This window comes from Alligator mississippiensis, chromosome 10 (assembly GCF_030867095.1).
Source record: "Alligator mississippiensis isolate rAllMis1 chromosome 10, rAllMis1, whole genome shotgun sequence".
NCBI lineage: Eukaryota > Metazoa > Chordata > Crocodylia > Alligatoridae > Alligator > Alligator mississippiensis.
Window position 1 is genome coordinate 21,705,075 of NC_081833.1, and position 19,676 is coordinate 21,724,750.

Consider the following 19,676-nt stretch of genomic DNA (forward strand, 5'->3'; position numbering starts at 1 on the left):
TTCTTTTCTTTTTTTTTGTGATGATTCTGTGGCTCTCAATTTAAGAACAAACAAATAAAGAAAAAGCAAACAAATTTAAAAAAGCATAAAAAACTGCATATTTACATTTAAGAGCTGCAGTATGTAAAACACGGCACTTTGTAGTGAAATGCTATACAGGCACTCCTCACTTAACGACCGAGTTCCGTTCCTGCGACTAGGTCGTTAAGCGAATTGGTCGATAAGCGAGGAGCTGCCCCTTGATACTGCGTGCCTTGGCTTGAGACGCCGCGCTGCCGTTTCCACAATATGTTTCGTACAATACCAACTGCTCGGAGAGCTGGTCGTAAGTCCGCGCGGTTGTTAAACAGGTAGGTCGTTAAGTGAGGAGTACCTGTATATGTAACAGGGCAAATCTCTCCTGTTTATCCTCTAAGACTGAGGAGTCTTCTTTATCACTTGTTATTTCTCAAACAACATCATTTTCTATTTCATGGAGCTGGAGATGCAACATTTTCTAAAGGAACACTTCTCAGGCTATGTTGTCAGTGAATTCCATGCCTTAAAAATCCATTCACCCAGGATTGGAAGAGGTACAAGGAGCATTTGTCCAGTTGCCATCAGCTGGTTTTTGCCATTCACAAGTCTTTTGTGATTAAGATTTTTAAGTGATATCTTTAAAAGGCTTATTTGCACAGATGTACAATAGCTGAAGTTGTGATGTCATTATACCTGGGATAATAGGCAGGTCTGTTTTGTGGTCATTAAATACATCAGTTGTGTGTCGTTCGTAAGCATCCATCACAAGCATAGCATTCAGTTTTACCAGGGAACCAGACTGCTGAAACAATACTTTTTGAATCCAATCTAATATAAGCTCCTCTGTCATCCATTCTTTTACCTGTATTTGAACAAAAGTTCCTTTTGGGAAATTTTCCCTTGGCCAGCTTTTGTGCTCAAAGATAACATACAAAGGTTGTTTATGGCTGTCTGCTGTCACAGAGAGCATTACAGTTATCTGCTGCTTTTCATTTCCTTTTGTGAGCCCTCATACCTGTTTTTCTCCCATTTTGTGAACTATGGTATTGCTCAGCACGTTGAAAAATATGGAAGCGTGGTCAGCATTTTTGGATATGTCCAGGCTGGTACTGTTAGATGACAATATATAAATAATAAAACACTTAAACTATAAAAGTTTGTCTTTAAATTGTTTAGGAGGCTTCTGACATATGGAGGTTTGCCTGTGTAATGAGAAGCCTTGCCACTTCATAAACCTCTGCACCCAATCCAAACTTGAATTAAATTGTGAATGTACTATGCCAGCTGCATGTGCCACCTCACCAGCTTTTACACAAATCACTTCCTGATGTACAGGAAGGCCAGAACTTAATTGTCCAATTAGAAAATCACTGACACTTCCCTATTTGTGGGAACCCATGCTTTGGTCTGCTGAATCCTTTACATTTTTTCTTAATTTAGAAAGTTTTGATTTTAATAGTCTCAATTTCCTCACACAAGCTTCATTAACCATATACTTCCTTCCTGCTACCCTATTCCCATTTAGTTTGTTTTGCAAATTTTGTAATTTTAGTTTAAAACAAGCTGACAATGAGCTATGACTCCCAACAGGTTCTAAAATGGCTGACTGTATGTCACAGATTATTTAAGATTGGGAAGTCAGATTCCATCTTGTGTGTCTTGTGGCATTCACAGCCTTTTTCACTGTAATCTCTGCACTGTATTTATTTTATTGCAATTATTTAATAATTACATTGGATTATTGACTACAATTACTCTTTTTATTCCTCCTTTCTTTTGTGTACTGCTTTTACTTATATTTTAGACACAGGCCATTTTAGAAGAAATATTTCTGTATTAATAAAACAAAATATGCTATTAACAGCAGCAATAATAATTCACAAGTAACATGTACAGTTTTATAAACTCCAAATTAAATACATCAGTATTTTCATTGTAGAATTTTAGTGGATCAATTGATTTCTGAAGAATTAGGGAACAAAATTTTAATTTTGTCATCTTTTATTGACAATCACAGAATTGTGGGTCATATGCCAGTTGAATAGTCTGATTTACTGAACATTGGCATATCTATTAGTAACTTGTCCATAATGGGTTCAGAATGCTTCTGCATAGGAAGAATTGCTGAAATGAAAATACAGAATGAGCTTCTGAACGATTCGTTCCATTACTGGCTACTCTAGGCAAAACTTTTTAATTTTTAGTACGACAGGGGAGGTTAAACTTCGGAGTCTGCCAGTCAGGTTTTCTTTCTGTATTAGTGCTTAATAATAGAATGTGCTAATCTACTGACACATAATATTTGCTTGTAGTGAGAGTCTGATGTGATCTAACAAATAAAACTCAATTCCACTAAAAATTAATCTCCAAGGAGGAAGTAGGCGGAATACGGAGAATACAACAAGCTGAATTGTTAGTAAATAATTTTCTCCTATAGTACCTCATCACAAAAGCAAGCACCTGCATGGAGAGTGCTCTTGGCATGTAACTGAACTTAAGATGGAGATGAGCTTAACTTATAATGCAGCCCCCAGAACACTATTGTTGAAGACCATATCCACTGAGGCGGACAAATCCAATTTGTGCTCCTATGTGAAGGTGAGTGAAGTCTAACTTGCAACTTTGATGTTTTCCCATGAAAGAAGTGCTGACCCTATTTGCTCATTGGGTAAATATTGCTCAATGGAAATGACACTTTACTGATCTCTAGTGACTTGCTGAGCATTCAGTGAATGAAATTTTGATTGCAAATAGAAGTAATTCATTGGAAAACTGTGATCTGCTGGTCAATATAATAAACACTTTGCATTTTTATAGTACTACCCATCTAGAGATCTGAAAACATTACACAAACCTTAACAATTATGGTTCTTAATGCCTGTGAGTAAGCTGCATTTCAGTTCTTCCACTGTGCAGACAGAAAGAATAAGGAAGAGAGAGGTTAAGTAACCTAGCCAAAGTAACACAAATGTGTGCTATAGCCAGGATAGTATTTAAGCTACGAACCTAAGTAACTGTTGAAACAAATCAATTGTTATTTGCAGCCAAAAAGGGCAACTTACAATAGTTAACAGGCTCTTCATCTTCTCTGGTTTGCTTACTCTGCATCGACTCACTATCTTCAAATTCTCTGGTACCATCAGAGGGAGCTGTGTTCACATTGGCATAGTCTTCAGAGCTGGGGACAAGGGAAGGTGTGCTGCCAGGAGGTGTTCGACTGTGGGAAGATGACGGACCACTAAGCCGAGAGATGCTTATGACAGATGTTCTCTTGTTTGTCTTCCTGCTAAGCTGAATACGTGGTGCTTTCTGGCTGGATTTCTTGCACAGAAGGAAGAAGGAAAAGAAAGGAGGGGATTTCTGTGACAATGTCTGATAGGGATGGTACACTGTATTTCCATATCTCATTTTAATATTGGAGTCCTCCAGGGTTTTTTGTACCCCACAATTGCCAGCAGTGAATTCAAATAGCTGGTCAAGCTACTCACTGAGAAGTCTCCTTCCCTGGCTATGGCTTTGACATTAATGAACTAATATAATTTGTAAACAAGTAGCACTGAATCTTCACAGAGGTTTGATATAAAAGAAAACCTTAACTTTTTCACCTCTAAGGAGAAAAAAGGTCAACGCTGTGGTGATAAATGTTCAAGCCTCCTCCTCCTCCTCCCTACCACATATCCTGAGAAATGAATTTCCTGTGTCAGAAATATGAAACCTCAGCAGACTGAAATCTGTAGGCTTGATAATCAGAACAGTATGTCTCACATGGCAAATACCCCTGCAGGGATCCAGATCTCGATCAAAGGCTTCATATCAAATATGAAACACCATGTTTAAATAATGTTCAAGTAAATGACAACAGCAAGGAAATTCTGTCATTAATTCAGGTGGGAAGAAAAATAACACACACAGCAACTTGACTGCATGAAGGCACATCAGTTTCAGCATCACTTTGGATTTTCTGGCTTTTGATGATTTGAAACCTAACTTTAAAAAAATAGACTGGAAATCCTTCTATTTAGAAAAATCTCCAACTATTATAAGACTTACCGAGTGATGTCTCCCCTCTCTTTTCTCTTACCATAAAGGATATTTGCATGAAAACGTGAACTTTGTCTTTTTAGATGTTCAGGAATACTTTGTATTCACTCCTTCACTGAAATCATATTCCTCTGCTTATCAGATCATATTAACTAGCTGTGATGTCACACAAGACAAACTTTCAGGTGTGGAATAGGAGCAGATGAAGCCCATGGGATGATATTTCAGATACTAAAGAAACTTTCGTTCTGAGTTGTGAATTATATCTTGAAGGTATTCTTTTGGGGCAAGGTAAGGAATAGGAAAGTTAAGTAATTTGTTGAAGAACACACTATATGGCCAATAAAAAACCAGGAACAGACTAAATGTCCTGTTGTCTAATCCCTAGCCAACTCTAACTCCCTTTGTTTTAATGCAAATACGCTTGCAATTAAAAAAAGTGAGAGAATACTTAGCATTGCCTCAAGAAATATGGGTTATCTCAGCAGAACAGTACCAAAGGTTTCCAGTATGCTGCCTTTAGTTAATTTGAAGTTGTCTTTTATAGTTTCATTTCTCCTCAGTTAATGATTTAATTTTTCTTTGTTTACAAAACCCTTCAGCTAAATGGCTCTATTTTCTCTTTCCCTTTGCTTTCCCCTGGATTTCTACTTCTTGTACTGGCTTTGGCACCTGGATTTTATTTTCCAAGGTAATTATTAAGTTTTAATTAAGGGGAAAAAAAGAGCCAGGCAACTCCAGGAAGATGCCAGGATGACACTCCTAAAATGAACAAACTACAACTCGATGGTCAAAATCTCACTTCACCGAGTAACTCTCAAACCCACTTCAGTGCCTACTGGGGTAAGGACTAATCATTAGGGTTGGATTAGTTGGGTTGAGTCTCCTGGTAGTAAGATATGGAGCAAATACAAGAAAGAGGCTAATATTTTCAGGTACCCACAAGTATTTTTTAACAACATGTTTTCCCCCAACAACATCACTACTTCGTAAGTTGATGCCACAGTTTCAGTCCTATAGATAGCTAAATATTGGTCTTCCTGTTATCTATTGTCAAAATACTTTTTCTTTAAAATCCAGGTAGCCAAGTATCAAGACGTCACAAGTTCCAGAACATAAAATATCAAATCAGGGAGTAACATTAGGGAACAAAACAGAGAAAACAAATACTTTGATAGTTAGACTCGGTTATAAAGCAGAAATTAGCAATGAAGTTACCTTTGTGTCCACGATAAAGTGCTCCCATCTGTACCTTGCTGTCTTTTCCTTATTGATTTTTTTTAATGTACTTTTACTGCCACCAGGGTCCCTAAGTGAAAAACAATTTAATGAGTTTTCCATTTCCAGAATCTTGCTTTTATTACAACACGTTCTTTTTAGAAATGCAATAAATAGAGAATAAATGGTGGCTGATCTCTGCTATGACATTTATCTTCACTTGTAAGGAGGGGAGTGATAACTCACAAGTGTTATAGCTCTGAGTGACTGATAGTCAAAAATGAAGAAAAATATTAAGAAAGCTGAACGCATGTACTACAAACATACCACAGATGCATTAGGCCATATTACATTCTCAGCTATGTCCATGCATTCCCATTTCCAGATGTTTTAAGGCAGTGCAGAAAATGGCCTAAAATGATTTAACTTCATGGATGCAACTGATGGCAAATTTGGTTTAAGACAGGTGGAGCTTACACTGGTACCAATATTTAAGGTCACCCAAAACTATCCCCTTATAAGACTCAGTTGCCTATAACTTTGCCAAACATTAATTCTTTGGGCTGAACTATTCCTTGCAATGTATTTGCTTCAGATCAATTTAAAAAAAAAAGAGTCAAAGCAATACAGAAGCCAAAAGTGGTGAAGATACATATGGGCAGAGGGGACAGGATCCAGAGGGAGTTGCATAGGAGAAGAGGAGGATAGGAAAGGAGCCACATCAGATACAAGCAGAAGGGGGCAGATACTTTTGGGATACAGGAAACAGAACTGGAATTGATCCCAAGAGTCCTGAATCCCTATATTCCTTTCCTGTTTGTAAAGCCTGCTTATAAATATGTGCAACTCCACCCCTTGGTCTCTTGCCTGGTCTACACTCCATGGGTGAACATTTTGGATGAATCTTCCCTTTACAACCCACCTACCTAACTGTCTTCAAGGCTATTCTGTTATCTCTACTGTATATAAGCAGAGTACTTATTTGTCTCAATGGGATTTCTGCTCATGCAGGGAGAAAAAACAGAACAGCCTTGAAGAGGCTGCTCTGTGGAATCAGAGAATATAATTTAATTCATGTTTATTGTTCTGTTTGATGTTCAGGTATACAGTTAGCAAAACATCTTGAATAATGCAAACACATTTACATTCAACATTGTTACACCTATAGGTTGAAACTGTAAAAAATTAAAACAGTATCTACTACTGATTACACAACAATATAAAGATTCTGACGTAATTTCTTTGTTTAAAAATACTATTGTTGTCATAAACAGCTGATAAAAAATAGCTAATAAATAGATAACTGGCATTGTATTATAAACACAGTACATGTGAAATTCCTTTTCCTTTCATTGGGACAGCTATGCAAGGAAAGCTGCAGTCATGTCATTATTACATATATTAATTTGCATAATCTAAAAAAAAGTACATTTGGTTTGGAAAACACAAGGTACTTTAGTTAATGCTGCAGGGTATAATAATGGAGAGCCATGCTGTGTCACTGATTCTTACATCTCCCCACTGATTCAAACAGGAAATTCTGTGCAAAATTTGGCAGGGATGTGTGGCCCAGAAGTAGTAATAATGTCACTCAATTTTTACATAACAGAAGAGAGAGAAATAATAACATTTCAAATGAAAAAAGTCTCATCCCATCAAAAACTTCATGCAATGCACACATACTTTGGATTCCAGCAGGTTAACACAGATTTTATAGAGCAGTTAGGTTCAAGAGTCAAAGCTTCCAAAAGCCAGTGTAAAGCACATAGTTGTCGAAAAAGGGGTTCACTGTGAAAATGAAGAAAAAACAAACATGCTGTACTGCAAAGTTGAGAGAAGGAATACTTAGATAATTTCATACAAAGTAAATTTCTGCCAGACAAGAAATAACAACAATGATCTTGGGAATAAATACGGAATAAATTAATAGCATGGATCACAGTTGCTATTGGGAAGAAAGACCAAATACACCTGTATTCTGTGAAGACAGCATCTTAAACTGATCAATGCTCCTGGATTCTTCTACCTTTCTATGACTGAGTTAGGAATCCTTGCTCAGTTTCCAGAACATGTTTCCCCATCTTGTGCATTAAAGCAATTTGTAATGTTGGTGTGCAAATACACAATGACGTAAGTGCAAGCTATCACTTCCTTATGACTGAATCTGTAGGGAAATGACCCAACTAGAGAAAAAGAGGAAGGTAAGTAATGGACGTTATTAGCAGAAGCTGTCAGATCTCATATGCTTTGGAGGATTTTTCCCTACTCTCCTATGATTAAACAGTTCAAGACAGCATTTAAGCTTTAATAGAATCTCCCCTCTTTTGTACATTCTCTGCATTTCCTTTTACCCTCCCTATTTTACTTTATACTTGTGAGCACTGGGATGCAAGAGTCCTGGAAGGTCTATCTTCTGTGAATACTCCCTAAAAAAATGAAAACTTCTTTTTCCTGCACTGATATAATTCTAGATTGTCTCTATTACTCACATCCCCATGTTTCTAATGATGACAGTGGAAGGTGAACTGGGCAACAGGGCTGAGTGTACTGGAGAATATTAACAGATGACTTAGGAGACAGAGGCAGGCACAGCTGCACAATCATGAATCCAAATACACACTACTGGACTAGGGAAGAGGGTTATATGTTGAAGCCACCTCTGTTCCCTAGAAGCCCAAGACTGAGAACTGTGCAATGGAAGATCCCAAAGTCCTTCAGATCTACTTCTTCCCTGCCTTGTTACCTGTGGGAAAAAAATTACAGAGAGGAGCCAGCTGGAGCCTCAACCTGACTGCTGCTTCAGAAAGCAGTTCAAGCAAGGCCCCACAGGCACTGATATGCATGTTCTGCAGTTCACACACTATACTTTCTCTCCCCTGGGCTGACTGGTTTCTTGTTCCAACCCTATCTTTCTTTGTCTTTCCATCTACCTAATAACATCACTTGAAAGAAATCAAATAGCAAAACCAAATGGAAAATAAAGAACTAGTGTGATATTTGCCACCATCTCTCTGTTCACTCAGTTTGCATGTCATACTTCGAGCTACTGGAACATTTTCAGTGAAATGATTTTCAGTGAAAAATATTGTTTCATTTACATCAAGCATGCTTTCCAGAAACTTAGTGATTCCAAGGACATTTTCAATAAGAAAGTTTTTGAGGTTCAGGGTAGTCTTTCTGGTCACTTCCAGAGAAAGACTGAAACTGAATAGTGTTTCATGAAACTCCTTCAAAAATGGTTTTGTTTCCATTCCAGTGTGAAATGAAGCCAAATTTCATATTTTCTGAAGTTGTGAAGAGGAACTATCCTTCCCAAGCCAGTATCATTCCCAAGTCAGTACACATCCCTTTCTTCCCCCCACACCTTTGTCTGTCTTGCCTATTCATATTATACAATACTGTCACTTTTTCTGTGTTTATACAGTGCCTAGCCCAAGGAACCCTGTCTTTAGTTGGTCTCTCAGAACTGTTCCAATAAACATGATAAAGTAAAAGATTTGGGGGAAACATAGGAAAATGTTTTGGCAGCAGAAAATACTGGATGGGGTTTGATGGTTTTCTCATGGGACCTGAAAGGTAGACAAAAAATAACTAAAAGATGTTTAAAAGTGTTTTTTCAAGGTAGTGAAAAGCAGCCACATCTGTCTGCATAATCCCCACTGAATCCAGTGGGATCTGAATGAATGTATTGGAGGCCAAAAGCTGATCCTTAGATGTTGGCACAAAACAATTCTGGGGTGTATACATTTTTCAGTAGCCCACGCATCCTAGACTATTCTCAACACTTCTGCAATGTTGCAACCCTGACCCATCAACCCTGACCCATCAGTGTATCATGTCATGTGCGTGTCAAACATTTCTATAAACCTGATCTTATAAAGTGCTTAATGCTTTCAATTCCTATTAATAGAAATAGTGGCCATTTGACATTCAACACCTTGTGCAATTGGAATCTAAGCAAGTTGTCAAATGCACTGGTATGGAGAAGCTACTGCAAAATAAGCTTTGGTGTAAATTTAAAGGACAATAGTCCATGCTATCTCCCTGCATGGATGCTTCTATTCTGCACTGAGTTTCTTTGAGTAGTTTAGCTTAATCCACCTCCAAAATGCATTAAGGTACATCTCATAAAGACATACTTGGCACAGAAATATGTTGGCTATTTCACAAGTCATATGCTGGCAGCTCATGTATTAGCAGACTCATTTTACTTGAAACTCCATTTTCAGATTGGGTGGATAATAAATTTCTCTAAAACATACATGGCTGCTTCAGAGGTGTTTGGAACCAAGAGGCTGTTATGGACAGGTGTGAAAGGTCGTACAACCGTCTTCATTTTCTTCTTCACTGCCTTCCTCAGCAAGGGACCATCTGTTAAAAAGAAACTATGGGAAGAGAGATAAAGAAAACCATTAGAAGTGAAAGATTTAGTATGTACAGAACCAATGAGATGGCCTAACTTCATTTATGTTAACCCTTGTCCACCTTTCTTCTTTCCTTCTTTTTAGAAGACTTTCCTTTCATGTAGCATAATTTGTGATGCATCTGATTGGGCTATTACTGAAAACTTTAGTTAGGCATGTAAATTAATATCCTTTGGGCATCTAAGATAGTGAGATTTTTTTGAAATTATGTAGTGAAAAGACTTTGAGACTGATTCCATATTCCATGTAACAGGATTCCATGTAACCGAACTCCTGTCATGCCCCCTGGTGGCCAAATGGCACCCACCCAGCTCTGGCTCTAAGGCACCCTCCCTTTAGGCTAGGTACAGACAGTCAAAAAGCCCAAGGCTGAATTGATTCAGTCTTTCCAGTTTAATTTAAGCTGCACAGATTAAACTGAAACAGAAGTGAGCATACATTTATCATTGATACAGGAAAAGCAGCCACATGCCTCCAGGAAGGGGTCTGGGACAGAAGTTTCATAAACCGGTTTGACCCAAATCAGTTATGTCTGATACTACATTCAACCAGGTTTATCTTAAACCAGTTTCAGTCATTTTGAAACTGGTTTATGTGCACTGAGCTGCTGTTCTGTTACAGGTTTAAACCAGTTTCTGATCATTTAAACTGGTTTATGTGTAACTTCTGTCCTTAGCCTTAATGTTCTCCTGCCATGCCTTGATGTAATTGATTGGGTTTTTAAAGGGAAGCTGCCCAAAGGTCCTAGAGCCAATCCCAGTCCTACAGTCTGCCACTGGATTCCTTCTCTGAATCTTGCTAGCCTCAAATCCTCTCCTCATGCAGGATGGGCCCCCCTTCCCCATATGTGCTCCCAGGGCACCCAATGCCTGTAGGGGTCTTGGTCTTTTCAGCTTCTGCCCCTTGACTCTTGCTGGGTCTCTTATCTCAGGTCCATCTGTGCTGGACCTAGCTTCTGGGCTCCAGCCTCTATCATGGCTCTGGCCCCCCAGGTCTGTCCTTCTTGGGTGCCGGGCCCACTCTGGCCCCCAAGTTCTGTCTTTCCTGTGCACTGGGCTTGCTCTGGACCCTAAGCTCTGGGCCCTCTGGCCCCAAGCCCCTTACGTGATAATGGGACCCTTCACAGACCCACCCAAACCACCAGAGTAACTCAAACAAAAGCATATAAGCCCTCTGTCTCTAACAGCACTCTAAGCCAACCCACTGTCTGCCCAGCTTCCCCTTGTCTTGGCTTCTATCTGCACTACAGCAAGCTTTCAATGTCGTACTGATACATGGGCAGGCACTCCAGGGGTCAGCAGAGTCTCCCACTGCAGCTCTCCAGGGTAGGAGCTCTTCACTCTCTGGCTGCCAGGGTCAGACTGCCTGTTTGTTCTTAGGCAAAGGCTTTAAGAGTCTCCTACACCCCATCCCCTCCAGCCAAGTGACTGTGGGCACTCACAGGAGTTTCTCCTCTGCCCGATGACCTGCCTGCGCTCCCTGATATGTCCTCTGCTTGTTATGCTGGCAGCTTATGCAACAGCATGACAAACTTAAGCTCTTGATTCCCATCTTTAAGGCTCTTCAAGCTTTAAGTCAGGAATAATTAAGAGATTCAAACTACGACACTTGTCTGGCATATCAGGACTGTTTGTTCACTCAACAGTAAAGTTCATCGGTGCAACAAGAGAGGTTTCTCAGGGATAGGGGCAAGAGTGCAGAACTTGCTCCCACAAGAAACAAAACCCATTTCAAACTTCACCACTTTCCAATTTAAGAGCATCTATACACGTGCTCTGGAGTGGGGGGTGAAGGGGTGGGCCTTTTAATTAGAGTGGCTCCTGGACACCACAGCGTCATGTGTATTCAGCATCCTGCATTTCAAAATGGCCACAGGGGCGCATTAACTAAAGCTTGCAGGGGTTTAGGTTGTAGCCATGTTGGTCTAAGGACATAACCAAAGCTTGTTTGATGAGTTTTAGTTAAAGCATCCCTGCTGCCACCATGTATTCTAATTAGAATGTCGGAGCACATGTATAGGCACCATAAGCACCCTTCTGCAACCTTGCCTTCACAAATAACAGGCTATAGCACTTCATGACAACCGAAGAGCCCATATATAAATGGGTTTTCCTCTGGGAAGAAGAGAGAAGTAGAGATAACATCCTATTTGACAAATACCAAAAATATTACTTGCTACATCACCGGAAGGCTTCAGGTACAAAGTGACAGAGTGCAGTATATGAAGTTCAGTGGTACCTTTGTTCTGAGCACCATGACTTGTTAAAAGTTGGAGGTTTTAGTTTTACTTTTGCAATATACTCCTTTTGGCTTCTGGATCAGTGCCTAATGCTAGTAGTTGCTTTTGAATTGTGATTTTTTGGGGTTTGATAATATATACATATTTAGTGGGCATGTCTACATGTGTGCTTTAATGTGCAGTAGATTATTTTACTGCACATTTAAATGTCACATAAAAACCATGACATTACGCTAATGTGCGGTAAGATAGTCTACTATGCATTAAGTATCACTGAATAACCATACAAATGCACTACTGCACATTAGGGAAGCCTCATGAGCATTAATTTAGTACCTCACATTGGAGGTACTAAATTTAATGAACATTAAAAGAGGCACATTAATACACATGTAGATGTGCCCAGGGTCACCTCTTATTGTAAAATAGGACACTCCAAGGAAAATGTATCTACAGAGATGACAGGGAGAAGAGGCAGATCAACTTAGCGAGGAATTCCTTGGGTAGCTTAGCACATTTCTGGGTCAGGAACACATTACTTCTTGGATAGTATTCCAAGGATATAGCATGAAAAATAAACATAAAGCTCTGTAGCCTACTGACTGTCAAGGCGTTTGCCACGTTAGACTTAGAACAGGTGAAGCAAGCTTTCAAAACTGACATTTAAGACAGCTGTGTGAAGAAGTATGCCCGGTGTTCATTGCTGCATTAAAAACAGCATGATAGTGGAAGAGGAGAAAAAAGAAAGACCAGGAGCAAGGAAATGTTTCAGGTGCAGAAGCCCATAATACTAATTTGCTTTCTCTCTGGGCTACTTAGCAGAGTACTCCAAGGACACAGCTATACTAAAAAGCATAGTGGGCCCACAAAAAAAAAAAAAAAAAGACAAAATGTTGTGCTGCCATCAGTAGCATGATAAATTGGTGTAAATCTGAAATGATACTGGCCCCATCAGTATAGCTGGCAGGTAAGGTCAAAATTAAACTTCTTATGCAGAATTTTATGAACAGCACCTTTCTTGAAGACTGAATACAGTTCTGGAATAAGATTCTTTTCATGAATACGAAACAGAGTTTTGGGGTCAGCATCCTACGGCCAATTATAAGCTCTTGTGTAGTTGGGATAAAAAGGAAAAAAAAAAGTGTGCCCCTGACATTCAACTGTCACATTTATTCAATTGAAAAAGCAGTCACTGTTATGGTACATGCACTAGTACAGGGAAATGCATCTCAACATTGGGTTCAGGGAATCATATCCTGCCTAGATACCCTGTGTTATACAAATGTGCCATCAAATTCTTTGGTTTTCTTTAGCTGATTCAGTAATGGAGAAACTCGTGCCTAGTTGGTTCTGCCTAATAAGGGGAGACACTGGAAAAGGGATCATGGTTACAAATTTGCTCCTGATGGGAGCAGTTGTCTAGGGCTGCTCCTGCCCTGCTCTGCCCCCCTGCAGCAGCCAGGGGGATCTCCAGGGTCCCCTGGGTGCCAGCCCTAGGCTGGCAGGGGGCATGAGGGCTGGTCCTGACCTCTACAAGGTGAGGGAGAGCTGTCCTGGCTGCGGGGCAGCTGCCTGCCCATGGAGACTGGGATGGATCCCAATCCCTACATGGCTGGGATTGCTGTCCCAGATGCCAGACAGCTGCCTCCCAGCCATGTGGAGATCAGGACCTGTCCTGATGTCCACTGGGCAGGGTGAGCTGTCCAAGCTGCTGGGCAGCTGCCTCCCAGCCATGTGGAGATAGGGACCTGTCTCCATCTCCATGGGGCTGGCAGGCTGGTCCTGCTGAGCTGGGACAGCTCTCCCTGCCCCCTGGCTGCTTGCTGCTTTGGTGCATTAGGCTAATATACTGCACAATAATTGTTGAACAAATGTAGATGGTGATGCTTTAATGGGCATTAGATTAGTTTAATGTGCAGCAAGATGTTTTGTGTAGACGCATTCACAATCTTCCGATGAAATATATAGATAGAGCCTGTCATATACCAGACCTTTGGGAGTAGACTCTTTCAGATAAAGATTATAGGTGAATTCTACAAAGGAAATTTGTGCTGTTTTCCACCGTGCAAAAACATGAGCTTTGTGTTTCCCCAAACCAGACTTTTCCTTGAATCTCTTCTTCATCAGTCCTAATGAAAGTTTGAGTATCAAAGTAGAAACTATAGCAATCATACTGTGGAGTTATTCATATGTCCAACACTTCTACTTTAATCAGAGGAAAAGTGTTTCTCTTCTCTTTTCTTATTTCTGGCAGAAAGCTTGTTGTGTATTACAAAATACTGATATGGTAAAAGAGCTGATAACACAATTACATGTAAAACAATAATGACACTGTCCCATCAACACAGCAGAGAGGTAGTTAGCTGCGTTAGCCTGAAGTCAGTACTGTTGATTTATAATAATATCAAATATATATGACTAACTTCATACATCTTTTTAGTAACACACCACTTGCTCTTTCTAAATAGAAAACAACAAAATAGCATCCATCACTACGCCACAATTTCATCTGAATCTGCAGAGGTAAAACAAAGACAGTACACCCATGTGGTCAGAAGGCTTAGGTGTAACAAATCATTTGGGAAACACCTGCAAATAGTTTCTCAGAACAGTTTATCAAGAAAATATTACAGGGACCCAAAATCAGCACTGATTATCAATATACTGAAGAATGATTTAAACTAAATTACTGCCAAGGGGGTAACTGAAAATTAGATTATCTACTGCACTGGATTTTATATATATATATATATATTTTTATAAGAAACACTCCTGCACTGAGAGACAGGTAGATTAGATAGTCTAATTTCTAATAGGTCCTTTGTGATGTGGTTTTATGATGAATTTCATGGGCTCAAGGAATACTAACAATTATTTACATATCTGCTATTTACCATTTGTTAACATATCTTTGGTCCTTTCTGGGTGGAATACTTACTTTAATTTTTCTTGGGCATAACCATTTGTATTGCAATGAGTCATAATTTGGTTCAAGTTTGAAATTAATTTCATTCTTACTGTTTTCCATAACTGCTACCATGGGACACTAATATAAATGTCTTTTAAGGTACTGGGTAGGATTTATTTATTACTTCATGGTTAGGCACTAATCTATGCTATTTATTAACCCATAATATTCATGAGGTTAAGGAGTATAACCCATTGAGAATAAGCAACTGTAATTTGTATTTGTTAGTCATAAACCTCACAAGGTTAAATTTAATATACCCATCCATTATCAACAGTCAGACACGCTTAAAGTATGCCAATATGTCCTGATCCATTGTCAATTTAAATCAATATAAAGACTCCTAGGCTAGGGACAGAAGTTACACATAAACAGGTTTAAGTGATCAAAAACTGGTTTAAACCTTCAGTGCACATAAACTAGTTTCAAAATGGCTGAAACTAGTTTAAGATAAACCTGGTTGAATGTAGTATCAGAATTAACTGATTTGGGTCAAACTGGTTTATGAAACTTCTATCCCAGACTCCTACCTTGTTCAAGTTAAATCAGAGTCCCCCAGCATGCTTTTCAGCCCTGGGCTGACCTGGGCTGTCTGCTCCAGAGAGCAGGGCTGGCCCCACCCCTCTGCTCCCTAGCTGGAGCAATGGCAGCTGGCTCACTGCCCCCACCCCCTAGGCAAACCCCAGCTGGGGTCTGGGGAAAGGGAGGGGGGTTAAACTCACCTTCTCTCAAGTATGGAGTTGCCCTGCCCTGCCCTGCCAAACTTTGTGCTGGCTGCAACTGTGGACTACAAATCCCAGAGGCACCTGGAAGCAGGAAGACGAAGTGACAAGCAATCCTGTGGAGTCCTGCTGCTGTGATTCTGGGTTGCAAATCCCAGAGACTTTGGGGGCAGCAGGAAGAGTAAGTGAATACACCTTCTAGGTTGTGTTTATAGTTTATAATTTTTCAGAGAAAGAACTATTCTTGTTCAAACTTTTATGAAATCAATGCTACTACTCCCTCCCCCGCCAGGCAGAGCCAGACTGGGGCCTGGCCATGCCACCCCTGCTCCATCAGGGAGGGGGGAAGCCTTGGAGGGCGTCTCTCTTCCCTCCCCTTTGGCAGTGGCTGCTAGCCATGCTGTAGTGCCCCCCCAGCTTCTGGCTTGAGCCACTGCAGGCATGTGACTGCATTTTCTGAATCAAAAGTGAATGTCTGTTCATTTGCTTATCAGTTCAAACTCTGCAGTTTAGACTAACCGACAAAGATGGAATCAATTTAGCATTGGACTTTTTGACTGTCTATACTTTGCCCTAGTTGTGTAATAAGAAAAGAGATTATACCAATAAATACTTAAATAAATAGGCATCTTACTCAGTGTTCCTGACAATACTCTTTATACGTGTTCCTGATTGTACTCTTTATACTTGTGTAACTCCTTGGTTTCAGTGGAACTACAATGACATAAAACCAATATAATAAGAAGGAACAACAGGCTCAATATATCTACTCCAGTGTACCTCTGAGCCTTACATGAGGGGAAAGAATGCTTGTATACATCTTTGAACCATAAAATGATTACATCTATGCAAGAGAGAATTGGATTTTATTATACCTCATATACTAGCTAGAAAACTATCAGGAAAATCCTGCAGAACATTCATTTTTGGTTATGATGTCAGAGGCAGAAAGAGCACAGTTTGATTTTCCTACAACGTGCAGAGCTTGTGGTGCTAGGAGCTAGCAAAATCATTTTTTGACTTGTAAATGGAGACAATCATGGATGAAAGTAATTCAGAGGATGTTTGGAATCTCATGATATCTTTTACAGCCTTTTTCTGGCTAAAATTGCACTTAAAAGCGTCTGCTTCAAGGTCTGTTTGAGCAATAGCATGCTTCTTCTACACACAAGATAATCAAGTAATAAAAATGAAAAAAAAAACAACTTTACATTCAGTAGTTTTAGCTGTCTTATCTAAACCATTTGTCCATGATAGTATCTATAGCACAATGCTTTCTGTGTTTAACACCGTATATACAAATCCTTAAAAGAAACCCTGAAGTTAGATTCTATCTGCCGTGACCTTCTCCAAAGCAGTCACTGAGCTGCTTTAGAGACTTTTTTACCCCCTCCACCCTTCAGGTTCCCAGTTTATAATATTAGCCTTTTGATAACTCAGTTTATAATATTAGCCTTCTGATAGCCAGGAGTGATGCAAATATCCATAACAGATAATGATCGCTATTTCCCACATAGACTGAAAATAGTTTTTTAAACTCACCTACTGCTGCATACAAGCAGACATGGGTAACATGACAAGCTTGAAACTAACACCCACTGGCAGGGACCCAATCTCTGCATAAATCACATTGGACAGTTTGAATGAATAAACAAAGGTCTGCCAACAGAGCACATTTCTTTCATTAGTTTCAGTGTGTTCTCTTATCCTATCCCACATATATTGGAGGTGGGCGGATTAATCAGGAAATAGTTGCCAATCAGGAAGTAGTTTGAGGCACCCTAAGCCTAGAGATTTTTGTTTTTTTGGGAGGAAAACATACCTAAAAATGCATTAAACTTCTTTAGTATCAGATGGAGGGTGAGGCAAACAAAACAGTGAATATTCATTCATGTCAACTTTACTGTCTTTGGTCAGGTCTGCACTAGAAACTTTGGCCAACAGAACAATACTATTTTGGGGCAGTATTTCTGTGTGGGCCAAATCTCTTGCTTAGGTGCATTTACAACTTTTGTAAAAGAGTTTTTGCTTGTATAGCTTTTTGCTCACAGAAATGATACAGTGTATACTGGCAAATTCATTTTTTGCTGGTATAAGTTCTGTCTCCATTAAGAGAGTTTTGCCAGTATTGCTATCCTTTCTTAAAGGAAAGACTATTCAGTCACTTCATCAGCGCATCCCAAATATTTGCATCTAGTTCAAACCAGAGGACAGAATAAACTTTGGTATAATCTGGATGTTTAAAAATAAGGTATAGTTAGGAAACTGAATAAATACATACACATCTATTTGTAGGCTACTATGCAATATATTCTATCTTATGACTTCTATATGTGATAGAACAGTTGCACTGGTATGAAAATAGTGGCCAGCATTGAACTAAAAGGTTTGTATGAAAAAATGTTCTGATTTATTCAATAACATTTCTGTTTGTTTCATACAGTAGAAGCCAGATAGTTCATGAAGGTCAGGGTTTGTGAATCAACTAGGATTCAGACACAGCCATAGTTAACAACTGTGCAGGACCACTGAGGTGCTCAAGCTAATTGCTCTGACTGTCAGAGGTTCCATTTCTCCAATCAGCTGCTCAGGACCACTGGTGAGTTCCAGCTGAGAGGAGAAGCAATGCCCTTTGAAGTAAAAGCCACAACAAACAGCTGTACAGCTCGTCCTTCACTTGGTAACCTGCTGGAAATTAAACAGGTTACAAAACACCTGGAGACAAGTGTTCATACGGCCTCCAATACCGTGGTATCTGAACACCTCACAATCTTTAATATTTTTAGTCTTACAATTCCAAGTATAACTATTTTACAGATGAGGGACTGAAGCACAGAGAAAGTAAGAACCAGATATTTAAGAGTGTTTAGTGAGATTTTGAAAAGCACAGAGGTGCCTAACTCCAGTGGGTGTCTAGGTAATTTTGAAGCACCTAACTACTTTTAAATCTTCCCCTAGTAATTTACGCAAGGTTACACACACAGTGGGCATGTCTACATGAGATGCTATGGTGGGGGCAGGCAATTATTTTGGGTGGAGGGCCACTTACTGAGTTTTGGCAAGCCATCGAGGGCCACATGACAGGTAGCTGGCGGCAGATAAATATTAATTTTCTAAATTTTGGAGCTAAGAATTATAAAATCTCAGGGATACTGGAGGTTGCAGGCTCTGAGATGAGAGTCAATTCACACAAGAAGAGTAAATGTAAGGAAACTATTAACTGGAAGCAACAGGAGCAGCAGCAAACCCCAGCAGCGAAACATAGTTATTACCAGCTACAACCTTAGCTAATAGCAGCAATATAATTCTAAAGGTGACCATTTGGGGAATCTAAGTACAGTGTATGAATTCTGTTTCTTATTATCAACTTTATGTACGTATCTGAATCAAAACACAAACTGCATTTGATTATAGGCTCTTCTTACTGTCTTTTGACATCCATCTTAGGCTGAAATTCAGAGGGCTGGCACGACAGGGTTAACAAAGGAGGGTTGTTAAATCCTAACAGGCTTCTTTTCCAATGCAGGTTTCACAGGTCGATAAGCTGGCTATTTCCTAGATGAACCTGTCTGACTAGATGCACTAATCCAGTCAAATGATCATTTGATAGGTAGATGATTTTGAGGCTGACCAGGCAGTCACTGGACAAAGAGACTAGAAGTCCATAAAAAGCCAGCTTAGCTCAGAGCAGCTCGCTCTCTCCAAATTGAACAGGAAGATAACCATCTGTAACCCTGGTGATATGCGGGAGGTACCCCCTCTTCAAATGGAAGGGATGTTAGTGGGAGTGTATGCTGTGGGGAGCATGGCTGTCTAGTTATAGGCCAGCTTACTTCCAGAGCAGAGCACACTAGGAGTCACAGTGACTCTTAGCTATGTATACATTTAATATTACACGCTAATTAATAATGTACAGCCATAAAGCTATATACCGTATTTTCGCGCATATACCCTGCCCACGGGTATAAGCCGCACCCACGTATAACCTGCAGAAAATTGTATTTTTGTAAATAAATCCGTGTATACGCCGCACCCGTGTATTCCCT

At 39.7% G+C, this 19,676-nt stretch overlaps 1 protein-coding gene across 3 annotated transcripts in view; it reads right to left on the reverse strand.

Moving 5' to 3' along the window:
• The window catches only part of CCDC60 (coiled-coil domain containing 60), a 150,194-nt gene that overhangs the window by 20,557 nt on the left and 109,961 nt on the right, over window positions 1-19,676 (reverse strand). For 2 of the 3 annotated variants that reach the window (XM_014593638.3, XM_014593639.3), the window contains exons 5-8: window positions 9,540-9,662; window positions 6,961-7,065; window positions 5,278-5,368; window positions 3,081-3,339 (exon numbers count right to left, since the gene is read on the reverse strand). In XM_014593638.3, coding sequence (XP_014449124.2) covers window positions 3,081-3,339; window positions 5,278-5,368; window positions 6,961-7,065; window positions 9,540-9,662 — 578 coding nt within the window. The remainder of the gene's footprint in view (window positions 1-3,080; window positions 3,340-5,277; window positions 5,369-6,960; window positions 7,066-9,539; window positions 9,663-19,676) is intronic. The other variant, XM_019493766.2, reaches the window with a different exon arrangement.